Here is a 13741-nt window from a genome sequence, read left to right as displayed (position 1 = left end):
ACTAGCTTCCTTGTATCTCCCACGTGTTTCCTTGGAGTCCGGGTAACTGACCTCTCTTGTCTAACGTGGATTCCCAACAGACTCTCACAAGGTGTAATCCTGGGCCTATGTATCCTCATTCCAGTGTGGCCGCTACTTGGAGCATGTCGGTCCATGCGTCTCCTCAGCCTCAAAGAGGCAAAAGAGGCAGGAAGCAGAGGAGGGCTGCAGCGAGCAGAGTGATGGAGGTTACAGACTTCATCACTCGGATGGTCACTGTTTGAACACTGCCAACTGGTTGGTGTTAGGCGTGTCAAGCTGGTTTCAGAATACCAACAATACGTCGTTTTCCGTGGTCGCCACTGCCACCCACGTTGCTGATTCCCACACAGCCTCACACACATGAAGAAGCTCTCCGGTGTCTGAAACCTCTGACACGTTCACTCGTTAGAGTCCAGTCAATTAAGCTTGAGAAGTCTGTCACTTGAATTATTTCAATTTCTCTGCTTGAGGTGATTTTAAATATACGATCACTGTGATCTGTGCAAAGATTTCAGCCAAGTATGGCTTATATTTTGGGGTAGAAAGACAGAGACTTAGATCTTCCATTAGCCCCACACCTGACAGCAGGGCCCTTCCTGAGTTGGGAGACTGGGACTTGTCAAATCCTACCTCCTACGGGAAGACTTCACTAGCTCTCTGCAGAGCCCCACCGTAGAATAGCACCAGAGATGGACAAGGGTGTCCCTGACACAGCACCAGTTGTGCTCGGCTGGGACAACATTTTCTTAAGGGACTTAGAGAGAGAGAGAGAGAGAGAGAGAGAGAGAGAGAGAGAGAGACAGACAGACAGACAGACAGACAGACAGACAGAGACAGACAGAGAACTTGTCCCTGCATTTAGAGCTTAGAATGGCTGCATGCGGTGCCGGTAGGATTCCAGGGTGGACTGTCTCTGTCACAGACTTTACTAATCAGTCAGCCTTATGCCACCCATACAGGAAAAATTCAAGGCACAGAGAAGTCAAAAGACCGACATGTCACACAGCTAAAAATCTGTAATAAATTTAAACCAAGGCTTTACCTCACTGATAGACAACTGTTATGAAGAGGGGGGCAGCTGGGTAGTGGTGGTGCACGCCTTTAATCCCAGCACTCGGGAGGCAGAGGCAGAGGCAGGCGGATCTCTGTGAGTTCAAGGCCAGCCTGGTCTACAAAGCAAGTTCCAGGAAAGGCGCAAAGCTACACAGAGAACCCTGTCTCGAAAAACCAAAAAAGAAGAAGAAGAAGAAGAAGAAGAAGAAGAAGAAGAAGAAGAAGAAGAAGAAGAAGAAGAAGAAGAAGAAGAAGGGGAGTGTGGGAAGAAAGAGGATGGTACAAAATTGGAAATCAGAGTGGGAAAAAAATGAACATTAGTCTTTGCCTGTACAATGACTTGCATGACAGTTAACATTGGCTGCCAACGTGACAGGGTCCAGAGTCACCTAGGAGGCAAACCTCTGACACGACACACCCTAAATATGGGAGGCGCCATTCTGTGGACTGGGGTCTCGAACTGCACAGAAAGGAGAAAGCGAGCTGGGGACACCGGATGCGACGTGACTCGCTGCCTCAAGCTCCCACTACCACGCCCCCCTGCTACGATGGACCGCACCGTGGACCTGTGAGCAGGAGCAAATCTCTGCTTGTTTAAGTTGCTTTCACTGAGTGTCTTGTCAAGCTGTGAGGAAGGTAACCAGGCCAAGCCAACGGCATGGGATACTCAGGACTGTAACTACGGGGAGACCACAACTGCTTCCGGGCCTCATTTACAGCTTGTCCCCCAAATTCTAGACATTCATCTCCTGGTTGACACACTGATTTCTACTTCCACCACCATAAAGGTCAGGAGGGGAAAGCGTAATTAGACAAATAAGATTTTACTCATTCTTTTTTTTAAAAGTTGATTCTCTGCTGAGCCAAGAGTCTAGTAGCACCAAAAATACAAGGCTGGGGATGGCTCAGCAGGGAAAGGCGCCTGCTGCCAAGCCTCATGTCCTGAGTCAATCCCCAAACCCACATGGTGGAAGGAAAGAGCTAACTCCTGCAGGCAGTCCTCTGACCTCCACATGTGCGCTGTGGGAACCCATCACCCCACTCCCCTCCTAACCCCTACCCCCACCCCTGCTACACACACACACACACACACACACACACACACACAAATACACGCAACAAGGAAGCTCTTGCTAAAACCAAACATATAAAATCCCTCCAACAACATTTTGAAATTTAGAAGGAAGTGTTGTGAATCAAAGAAAAGCTCGAGCATGGAATCAATACCACTTAGCCTGGTCCGTTCCTGCATCCCAAGGCCTCCCAGGCACTCAGGACCTAGGAAGGAGATGTCAAAGTTCAAACTAACCCATCATGCTGAAAACTTGGTTTGAGGTGTACTTCACAGATAAGTGTCACCCCGTGTCCCGGCTGTCTCCAGGACCAGCCGGGCTCCCGAGTAATGCGGTGAGATGGGAAGCTCACAGGTAACAAGCAGGCCACCCCCATTGGGCAGAATGCCCAGTGGGCGGCCCAGTCTGCACGAGAAGCTTCCAGCTCAGGCTGCAGACTTCTCTGCACATTGCCAAGTACTTACAGAAAACAAATAGGTCTGCCTCAGAAGACAAGGTTGTACCTCCCCATTTGGGGTGTTCACTGGTCTTGCTGGAGGTTTGAGCTGTCAGGAAGAGCTGCCTTGCTCAGAGCTGTGGGCCTGTCCTGTGGGTTGACCTTCCTTCCTTCCTTCCTTCCTTCCTTCCTCCCTCCCTCCCTCCCTCCCTCCCTCCCTCCCTCCCTCCCTCCCTCCCTTCTCTCTCTCTCTCTCTCTCTCTCTCTCTCTCTCTCTCTCTCTCTCTCTCTCTCTTCTCCTGGTGGCAGTTTCCACTCCTTCCTCACCTGCTATTCCCCCCTCCACACTCCCCCCCATCCACTCCTCCTCCTTCTCCAAAGGTCAGGCCTCCCATGGGCATCAACAAAGCATGGCACATCAAGTTGAGGCAGGACCAAGATCAAGGTTGGATGAGGTGAGGCATCCCAGCACAGGGATTGGGTTCCCCAAAGCCAGCTTAAACACCGGGGACAGGTCCTGAACCCACTGCTAGGAGCCCCACAAACAGACCCAGCTACATAGCTGTCATATACATGTAGAGGGCCTAGGTTGTGGTTTCAGGGGTTGACCTTTTTTCTTTTCTTTTTAATTCTTTTCTTTCTTACTTACTCTATAGACCAGGCTGGCCTCAAACTCAGAGATTCACCTACTTCTGCTTCCCAAGTGCTGGGATCAAGGGTGTACACACCACCACCCCTGGCTAGGAGGTTGACCTACCTTTCTTTCTTCCTTCCTTCCTTCCTTCCTTCCTTCCTTCCTTCCTTCCTTCCTTCCTTCCTTCCTTCCTTTCTTTCTTTCTTTCTTTCTTTCTTTCTTTCTTTCTTTCTTTCTTTCTTTCTTTCTTTCGGTTTTTCTGTATAGTTTTGGTGCCTGTCCTGGATCTCATTCTGTAGACCAGGCTGGCCTCAAACTCACAGAGATCCGCCAGGCTCTGCCTCCCAAGTGCTAGGATTAAAGGCGTGCGCCACTGCCGCCCGGCTTGACCTTTCTTAAGAAATGTTTAAGGAGAGAGAGTGGAGGGAGGGAAAGAAAGAAAGAAAGGGAGAAAAATTGGCTCAGGGGTTAAGAGCACTGACTGCTCTTCCAGAGGACCCAGGTTCAACTCCCAGTGCCCACATGGCAGCTTATGACTGTCTGTAACTCCAAGATGTGACATCCTCATACAGACATACATTCAGTTAAAGCACCAATGTACATAAAATAAAAATAAGCAAATTATTTAAACAAAACAAAACGAAACAACCTTCCAGGCTTGGCCAAAGTGACAAGAGCTTCCTTAAGGCATAAGCAACAACCCTTCTCACCGGAGGAAGCTGAGGGCCTGTTCATTTGCTAGCTGCTTCCTTTAAGGGACAGACAGGGACCAGGAGCAGATGAATGAATTTTCAAAAGCTGTGGGTAGAAAGGTGCCAGTTGTGGAGGCAGGGACAGGTTAAAAGAGGGCAATTTTATGATCAGTGGAGACTGGAACAGGCATCCCCAAGGCCCCAGCACAGGTGGGTCTGACCCGCTGGTGCCTCTGAATGGAGCTTTTCGGGACTGTGAGCGCTTTAAGGGGCCGCTGCCCTCTGGGCTTCTCTGAGCAGTACACTGCTTTGATGCAGAATTACAACGCTTCCAAGGGACTAATTTGCCTCCTGATTTTAGTCATCTCTGTGGCCAAGTTGTGGTCTCATGGTGACTCATCCTTGGGATTCTAACAGCCACATGATGAGTGGATGAGGCGGTCCTTTGAGAGGCTAAATCTAGGTCAGCCAGGGCCCTCGGTGTTTATGGTTCAAGATAAAACCACTCACCGAATCAATCACATGGCTTTAGATGAGACTTTGTGATTCAACCTGTCCCTAGAGAGGTGGTCTCTGAGCTATTCATAAGGACCTGAGGGCTGGTACTCACCCTTCCACACATATATGCAATGGCTTTAATTCCCTCCTCTACTCCATATTCAAGCAGCCAAGACAGGAGCCAGTGTGCCCACAGCCCTAGCCTCTCCATGCTACTCATTTTGGGAGAGAACTCAGAACCTAGGCAGCATGTCACAGGATCTGATACATCTCCTTCATAACCACATCCAACAGGACCAAACAAACATAGGCTAAAGATCAGCCCACTACTCTTCACCCCTCCCAAGAGTAAATCCATCCACTAGCTGTGGACATTTCTGCCAACTCATGTAGATTCAGCTCCAGTTTCCATAGATATTAAAAACAAAAGAAGCCACCCTAAAGTTCATTGAGAGCATGATAACCAAGAAGAAGGATCCAAAAATACTTAAGTAAAAATTCCTAAGTCCCAAGCTGCTGGAACAATGGAGCATCTACAAACACTAAGAAGATTGATTTGGGTTTAATGGTCATCTCTGGGTTCAAGGTTTAGTGGAGCCATCTCGGGGAGTACCAGGAGTGCCAACAGGGGTGGAGAGAGCTATGGGCAAGATGGAGCCAAAACATGCCTCATAAAATCTGAGGGAAAGTGTGATGTGAGAGCTGCCACTCATGAATCAGAACATTTGTAGCCTCTTCAGTCCAGCATTTTGGAGTTTGAAAAAAAAAATATTGTGTCTCCCACCCCTTCTTTTGAGATGGCTCAGGCTGGCCTCGAACTTGTGACTGTCCCACTTAAGTCTCCTCATACAGGGATTCCAAGGATGTGCCTCCCTACCCAGCTGAAAAAGAACACTTCTTTCAATGATTTTTTTGATTCAATATTTACTCAGAACCGATATGTGTTAGAGAGTCCCGTGTGGTGTCACCTCAGCTCCGTGGGTCCCTCATGAGATGTTCACAGCTCACATCAAATTCAGAGCTTCGCACAGCCGCTCTCTACCAGCTTGTCCTTGAATCCGCATGACTCAAAATGGGATGCGTGAGCGGCGACAAGTCTCTCAACGGTGGAAAATGAAGCTATGTGTTATTTAAGTTCCTTTTCATTTAATGCATCAAACTAATATGCCGAAGTGTTTCTGTATCACAAGGGACCTCTTGGTAGACGCTTGCATGGAGTAAGCGTTTAATGTTTACCGAGTGAATGTATAATAAAGCTGAACACTTAAGTAAACACGGCTTATTAAAGAGAAGGCTGGCATGGCTTCGGTGAGGGGAAATCACGCCTCACTAATCTCCTGGAGTTCTTTGAGCAGATAAATAAGCATATGGAAAAGAGGGAACCACAGAACCTGGTTTAATTTGACTTTCAAAAACCTGTGAGAAAATCCCACTCTAATGACTGTTTTTTTTAAATTGAGTCACTAGGGTTGTTTTTACCATGAATATGGAATTGACTTAAAGACCATAAACAAAGCTGAAGACAAGCACAGTCATCCCAGATGGAAAAGGATCCCTAGGGTTTCCTAGAGATCTAATCTATGATGGGTCTTCTTACGCGTTTGTGAATGACCTTGCTGGGACGTAGATATGGAATCTCCAGGTTCAGGCATACCTCATACAGAGAAGGTCAAGCTTATGGACATTTGCATATTCCATTTGGATTCATAAGACATGTTGTATTATTTATCTTTCTCATTGTCATGGCCAAATACCTGACATGCAGTAACTTATAGAGGATGAATTTATTCGTCTTCATGGTGTAGATGTAACCGTCTTGTTAAATAAGAAACACAGAGCCAATGCAGAGATGAAAGCCCAAGAGGTCAGAGCTAAGAGCTAAAAACCTTACCCTTCACTGCTGCTGCTGTCCTCTTCAGCCAAGAGACCTACTTCCTGTGTGTCTGTCTTTATAAAGACTTTCTGTTCTGCCTTCTCATTGGTTGTAAACCCAACCACATGACCTCCTCGTCACTGCCTTTCTGTACAGACCTCCAGCTCTTCTATGGTTGATATTGAGATTAAAGATGTGTGTCTCCATGCTGGCTATATCCTTGAACATACAGAGTTCCGCCTAGCTCTGCCTCCCAAGAGCTGGGATTAAAGGCATGCACCACCACCGCCCAGCTTCTGCTATGGCTTGCTATTAGCTCTGACCCCCAGGCAACTTTATTTATTAACATACAAATAAAATCACATTTCAGTACAATTAAAATATCACCATATCATGGTGTAAGTGTACAGCGCATCACAGTGGGCGAATCCTGGTGACAGCAGCTTGCTGAATTTGCGGCAGGAGCGTGAAGCTGCTTGTTCATATCTTGGTAGACCAGAGGCTTAGATAGGCAGCCCTATGATCGCTAAGACCTACTCTCCAGGGACCCATCTCCCGTCATCTAAGCCCCATTCTTCTGAAAACTCTACAGCCTTCCAAAACAGAAGCACCAGCTCGGGAGCAAGTGTTCAAACCCATGAGCACATGGGGAGATATTTCATACTCACTCACGCCATAATGGTCATTATGTGTTTGGACCATAAAGTATAAAGAGGATGTAGATAATACGGTCCTTAGGCTTGAAAAAATAAAGTTCTCTAAGTTAGGACAAAAGCCAGAAGTTCCAATGAGGCTAGTCACAAAGACAAATGAGGCAGGTAAATGAAAGTATGAGAGTACAGAGAAGGGGAAATGTGGATGGAGGCAGGGAAGGCTTCCTGGAGGAGGCAGACTCTAAGAGAGCCTTGAAGAACAGCTAGGTTTTGCATAGGTGCAGAAGAAATGAAAGGTTGAAAGCAGCCAATGGATACTGAGCAGTTGTTGACCCTGCCAAACACTGCGCAGGGGCCATGGCTTGTATGAGTGGTCCCGTCTAACTAACATCAGCCTAGTAAGGTAGCTTATATACCCCCAGCTTCCAAACAAGGAACAGGAGACTCTAAGAAGTTAGATCTACTCAAACTCACAGTGCTAATAAGCACAGTAAGCCTTGTTTTTATAGTCCCTCTTATTTTAGGAATTGTTGGCATTTGCAAAGATCTGGTGGCAGGCTAGGAGAGTATGGAGTGACTATAGAGGCCAGGGTGACTGGAGGGACACCTTATGTTGGAGAGCAGAGAGAGGTCAGGTTGGAACATGTGGATTGTCTCTGAGTTAGAGGTTCTTCCATCTGTGGGAAGACCTCAAGAGCTGAATGCTCCATCCCTCATTGAGTGGAAGAGGAAAGGAATTGTGAGCCACAGTCTGCAGTTAGGGCCAGGACCTAGTTTGGGAGGAGGAAATTAAAGAGTGCAGAAAAAAAAAAACAAAAAAAAAAAACAGTGTAGGGGAGAAGCTGACGGAGGCCAGCTTATTTAGTGGCCTCTGCTCGAACATGTACATTGGATCTGTTTGCACCTTACACACCCATCAGAGTGCAGGTCTCTTCAGGGCCAGCTCTCGGGGTCCCCTGCCCCACAACCATCTCGGGTGTGGTGGGAAATCAAACAGAGACTCAGAAGGCTGATGCCCCGTCACCTTCAGGGGCTCAGGAAGCATGGCAGGAACCCAGAGCTCCCTTGCTGCCTGCTTGGCTATGACTTGGCTGTCTGAGTTCTTTGACACATATCCCTTAACTCAGAAGTCTGGCCGAGCCATCAGGCTTGGTCTCTTAGGTCCCAGCAGGGTGCAGTCTGCCAGGGGTCTTTGGGGGAAAGAAGGATAATACTCAAAGCAACAGGAAGCAGCTAAGCCATGTGATTCCCTTGGCCACTCCAAGGACGTGGAGGCAGGATGCCACGTGGTCACCTCCTTCTAGTGGCATGTGGGGCATGGAACTGGGCTAGAAGATGAGCACATTTGGGATTTAGGGTGAGTGGCCAATTACTCTGTTAAACTTTGCTATCTAGAAATGTCACCCGAGACACCTGTTGGGGTAGTGAAGTAAAGAGAGTGCTGGACTTGAAGTGGGAGGTGACCCTTGTACCTCTGCCCATCCTCAAATTAGCCTGTGAATGGGCTGACCATGTAGCCCCCATAGGCCTCAGTTTTCCTGTCTGTGAAATGGATGGGTTCACTGTATCAATCTCATATATACTTTTTTATTTTATGTGTATGAGTGTTTGCCCGCTTGTATGTCTGTGCACCCCATGGGTACACTGCTGGGAGAGGTCAGAAGGCAGCATTAGAGCCCCTAGAACTGGAATTACAGGAAATTGTGAGCTGTCACGTGGGTGCTTGAAACTCAAACCCAGGTCCTCTGCAAGAGTAGCAAGTGCTCTAAACTGCTGAGCCTTCTGTCCATCCCTCATGTATTCAGTAATGATCAAAACCCCGCCCTGCATTGTTTAATCCACACAGAACGCAGGAGGATGCCTGCTGTTTTATCACTCTGTCCCAAGTTCATGCTGTCTTAAGTGAGTTTTCGCACCTGAACCCTGGATAACCCGGCACTTCCTACTGTGGGAGCTGCCCCATGCATCCTGCAAATGTTCCCACTGGTCTGCTAGCTCCACAAGACCTGAGGATGGGATGCCGTCTTCTCCCTCTTTACAATTAATATCCTCAGAGTGTCTGGCCTAAAGCAGGTGTGCACAGGGTTGCCAGATAGTCAACAAAAGAATGACTGAGTTACCAACAATCTCTGGAAGAATGGTAAGTGTAGTCCGGGGCTGGAGAGACGGCTCAGTGCATGTGAGGACCTGTGTTTGGATCCACAGACCTCTGTAAAGTCAGACTGAGCAGCACGTCTTCAATCCCAGTGTTTCTACAACAAGATGAGAGGGACGCAGGAGAATTCCTAAATGTTCACCAGCCAACTAGTTCGGTGTATAGAGCAGCAAATGACAAGAGAGTCTGTCTCAAACAAGGTGAGTTGTCCTCTGATCTCTACACCTACACGGTAGCCTGCATGCACCCACACACACACACTTACACGTGTGTATATACATGCTTGCACCCACACACACACACTTACACATGTGTGTATATACATGCTTACATACACACACACACACACACACACACACACACACTTTTTAATTTGACCCCGTAAACTACCCTTCTTTGTTAGAATTTCTGTCTCCTCACCTTGGGAAAATATGGGCGGCACTAAACACTGCCGTTTCTTCCGTTTGGAATTTTTCCATTAAAGGTAAAAAGCAAGAAGTGGGCTGGGGACTTGAACTGGCACCGGGTCCTCTGTCGACTCCTGCTGTTAATACTTGGGGGCTGATTTCCCTACTGAAGTTGTTTATTTTCTCTCTTTAGCTTTCCCAGTTGCAGAGGAAGACGTAAGCACAGACCCTCCAAGTTCGCTCTCCTGCTGGCATGGATTAACCTTGCTCACTGTTTCTCAGTCACATGGCCTGTGCCCTGTGGATCTTCCAGCTTTGAACACAGCTTTAGCCAATGCTCCTGGCTTTAGCGTTTCTGCTAGCTCCAATTTCTCTTTCGCTCCAGCTTTCTTGGAGTATTTCTTAGGTGTAAATGCCATCTTTGCAGCAGTTCTGGGCAGCTCCCAAAACCCCGTGCTCACCAGGGAGCTAAGTTTTGAGGGGAGAAGACCTCAGCCCCACAGAAGCCTGGGCACTTTGCTTCTTGTTTGTGGTGGTTTAGATGAGAATATCCCTTGGAGGCTCAGACATTCGAACACTTGGTCCCCCGCCACTGGTGCAGTTTGGGAAGGTTGTGGAACCTCTGAGTGTGTGTAGTCTCACCTCACTTCCTGCTTTGTTCTGCTTCCGGTTTGCATTTGAAGATGTCGGCTCTCAGGTTCCTTGTCTGGCCACAGCTTGCTGCTGTGTCTTCTCCACCATGATGGACCCATCCCTCTGGACTGTAATCTAAAATAAACTCTTTCTTCTATGAGTTACTTTTCAACACTGTATTTTATCACAGCAATAACAATAAAATAACTAACGCCCTCTTGCTGTGATAAACACCATGACCAAAAGCAATTTGGAGAGGAAAGGGTTTATTTTAGCTTACAGCTCCCATTATCAATGGGAGTCAGGGCAGTACCTCAAGGCAGAAACTGAAGCAGAGACCGTGGAGGAACATTTCTTACTGGCTTGCTTCTAGGCTTATGTTTAGCTCCCTTTCTTATATAATCCAGGGCTACCAGTCTAGGGATGTTACTGCCCACAGTAGGCTTGGACATCCAACATCAATAAGCCACAACAGTCTGATGGAGGCAATTCCTCTGCTGAGGCGCCTGCTTCATAAGTGAGTCCAACTGTCAACTAAGGTTAGCTATCACAAGCCACCCCACCATACCTGTAAGTTCTTCCATCTTAGGAAGACCCCACCCCCATTCATCCACACACAGAGAGAAACTACATACCATCCTGTTGGAAAAGTTACTGAAGTTCTCAACCAACACCTGCTTGATCATGTCTGGTTCAGAAATGACAACATACATCCGACGACCAAGATAGTACCTAGGAAGGATCAAACAAATTGCTTTTAAAACGTGGCACTTTTACCCATTTCTCCTACCCCTCCCCTCCAAAAGAACTCACAGTCGCTTTAGAATGAAGGGTGAACAATAAGTGAGAAGTAAATACACAGAAATGAAAGCGTACAGGCTCCAATGGCGAGCAGTAGTAGATTTGCGATAAAGTGTCGCCAAAGCGCTTCCCATCAACACTTGCAGACTGCCACCTTGTCCCAGCACTGGAAATTCAGATAAGACACAGTCCCTGACTCAGGCAGCTCACAGGCTGAGAGGAAACCCAGGTCGATAAATGTCAATGCACGAACAAGGGCTCCTGAGATCCAACAGTAAGATGAGGGGAAATGGCAGCGTTTTCCAAACACGAGAGGCTGGCATTTTAGAACGAAAACATTTATACTAATTCTACACTGAATGAATAAGCAGATGTCAGAGAGAACGTGGGAATGATTAACCCTGCTTCCGAAAGGCTGAGCTTTGTACAAGGGAGCTCAGCAGACACTCACAGCATCTGAGAAGTGGAGGACAGCCTCAGCCAGTCACCTGCTGCTGGTGAGCTCTGGCCAGAGGAAGTGCTTACATACACAGTTGATCTTTATGAAAGTCCTGAGGACCCAAACCACCAAGACCTAGGGCCCCACCTGCTTGGGCAGCACTGTGAGTGACAGGAAACTAACTGTGCACAGCATAGCTGCATGATGATGGGGCCATGGTGCCAGGCATGCTTCCAGTGTATGAGCTGACACATTCCTGGGTGTAACTGACTGGCTGGTGTAGCCTGTTCAGAGCAGCATGGGTCAGGTTTTAAAAGGGAAATCACATTTCAAAAGCAGCCGAGTTTGCTCTGGCATTCTAACTCAGCTTTTCATAAGCCAAAATGATGTTCATTTAAAAATTATTTTTCCCTTCACAAAATAAGGGGAAAAAAATAAGAAGGGGCTGGTGAGATGGCCCAACTGGCAAAGTACCTGTCACACAAGCATGAGGACCTAAGTTCAGATCCCCAGCATTCATGTAAAGAAAGCTGGGTATGGCCATGAACTTCCAGAACCCCGGGACTGGGAGTTTGTCAGGGAGGCCAGCCAGCCTGTGAGCCCCAGGTTCAGTAAAAGACCTTGTCTCAAAAAATAAAATAGAGAGTTGTTAAAGGTGACACTCAACACTGGCCTTTGCCCTCCGCATCATACATACACATATGTGCACAATATTTGAGTGAGGTACATAATTATAACACACTCACACACAGCTTTTTTTTTTAAGAAAAAAGATTTATCTAGCATCTATTAGACACTCAGAAAATATTCAACCAAGTGATCATATTTTCCAAAATTGTTAGGGAAGTCTTTGGACCACAGGAATTTAGCAGATGTGGTACAAGGAAAGAAAGGCCACCAACTAGTTTCTTATTGTTTTTAACCAAGAACACTGAAAATAACCCAGTGCAGCCACTAACCAACACTGTTATAAAATCTGTGGCAGGTGTCACGGAGTCTTCTGAGAAGAACCAGAGAGAGAACCAGGCTCTAGATGCCGGGCCAAGAACGAACATTTACAGGACTCTGTCCACCCCTTGTCTCTGCCCAGAGCAGGGCTCTCAGACTTAAGTGTTCTTTGAATCCCTTCATCTGAGGAAGCACTAGCTGAAAAATCCCTCGGTCTGAAAAAAAGACTAAGTTAAAAATTCAAGAAGCCAAATGAACCTCAAATAGTCTAAACACAAAGAAACACACACCAAGACACATCACAATCAAGCTTGTGGGAGGAAAAAAATGGCAAAATAAAGAGGAAAAGTCTTTAACGGCTCCTTGTGGGAAGGTTAATTCAAAGGATAGCAGATTTCTCATCAGAAATCCCGGAGACTGATACTCAGAAGACAGCTTGGTCAGTGAGAGAACTTGTGCCAAGATGAGGACCTGAGCTGAGATCCTCAGAACCCAGGTGTGGCAGTGTTCCTATAATCCCAGTGTATGGAGACAGGAGGATGGCTGGGGTGGCTTAGCTCCGCGTTCTGTGAGAGACCCTGTCGTAAGGGAACGAGGTGGAGAGTGGCAGGCCAGAACACATACCAACAACACACAAAGTAGGAAGGGAAAGGCAGTTGGGGGAGGGAGAGAGGAAGAGAGAGAGAGAGAGAGAGAGAGAGAGAGAGAGAGAGAGAGAGAGAGAGAGAAAGAGAGAGAGAGAGAGAGAATGGGAACTAGGGGACTGGAAAGATAACTCAGTTGACTTTTTTGCTGCTGAACTTGAGTTCAAATTCCCAGCACCCATGGGAGGAAAAGCTGGGCATGGCAGTACACACCTATAATCCTAACTCTAGAGAGGTGGAGAATCCTTGGGCCTTGCTGGCCAGACAGTTCTACCAAACACTGAGCTCCAATTTCAGGGAAAGATCCTGTCTCAAAACACAAAGTTGAGAGAGATGGACGAAGACATCAAACATTGATCTCTGACTTCCATGCATACGTGCACACATACTCACACGTATAAATGTGTATACATGCACAAACATGTCTACATGCACAGGCCAAAATCCTGAGTCAGAAGGAATTGGCATATTTTAGCTGGTACAGGCTAATATTTGTCTGGTGGCTGCATCTTTCAGGAAACAGGTTAAAAATTACATTTTAAGAAGAAGAACAACCAAGAGAATTGATCACTGGTAGATCTACCCTCAAAGGAAGGCAAAAGGAGATTCTCCAGGGAGAAGTGGAATGATAACAGAAGAAACGTCCTAAAACAAAGACCACAGAATGGGTGAAGCATAACAGGCGATCCCTCTGCTCAGAGGCTTCTTCAAGTATACTGGATGGCTGGAGCAAGAGCTAAAGAATCATCAACTGTGATCAACACACGTGGAGGAAACGCTG

General features: G+C 47.1%; 1 protein-coding gene across 2 annotated transcripts in view; it reads right to left on the bottom strand.

Moving 5' to 3' along the window:
* Window positions 1-13741, bottom strand: part of Tbxas1 (thromboxane A synthase 1) — a 172534-nt gene that overhangs the window by 94662 nt on the left and 64131 nt on the right. Inside the window, exons 1-2 of one of the 2 annotated variants that reach the window (XM_052720901.1) lie at window positions 11005-11247; window positions 10764-10860 (exon numbers count right to left, since the gene is read on the bottom strand). In XM_052720901.1, coding sequence (XP_052576861.1) covers window positions 10764-10860; window positions 11005-11063 — 156 coding nt within the window. In that variant the 5' untranslated portion in view covers window positions 11064-11247. Of the gene's footprint in view, window positions 1-10763; window positions 10861-11004; window positions 11248-13741 lie in introns of those variants that run through there. The other variant, XM_052720899.1, reaches the window with a different exon arrangement.

This window comes from Peromyscus californicus, unplaced genomic scaffold, assembly GCF_007827085.1.
Source record: "Peromyscus californicus insignis strain IS unplaced genomic scaffold, ASM782708v3 Scaffold_6__1_contigs__length_162567912, whole genome shotgun sequence".
Lineage (NCBI taxonomy): Eukaryota > Metazoa > Chordata > Mammalia > Rodentia > Cricetidae > Peromyscus > Peromyscus californicus.
Note: the sequence above shows the minus strand (reverse complement) of the source record. Positions and strands in the feature narration are given on the sequence as shown.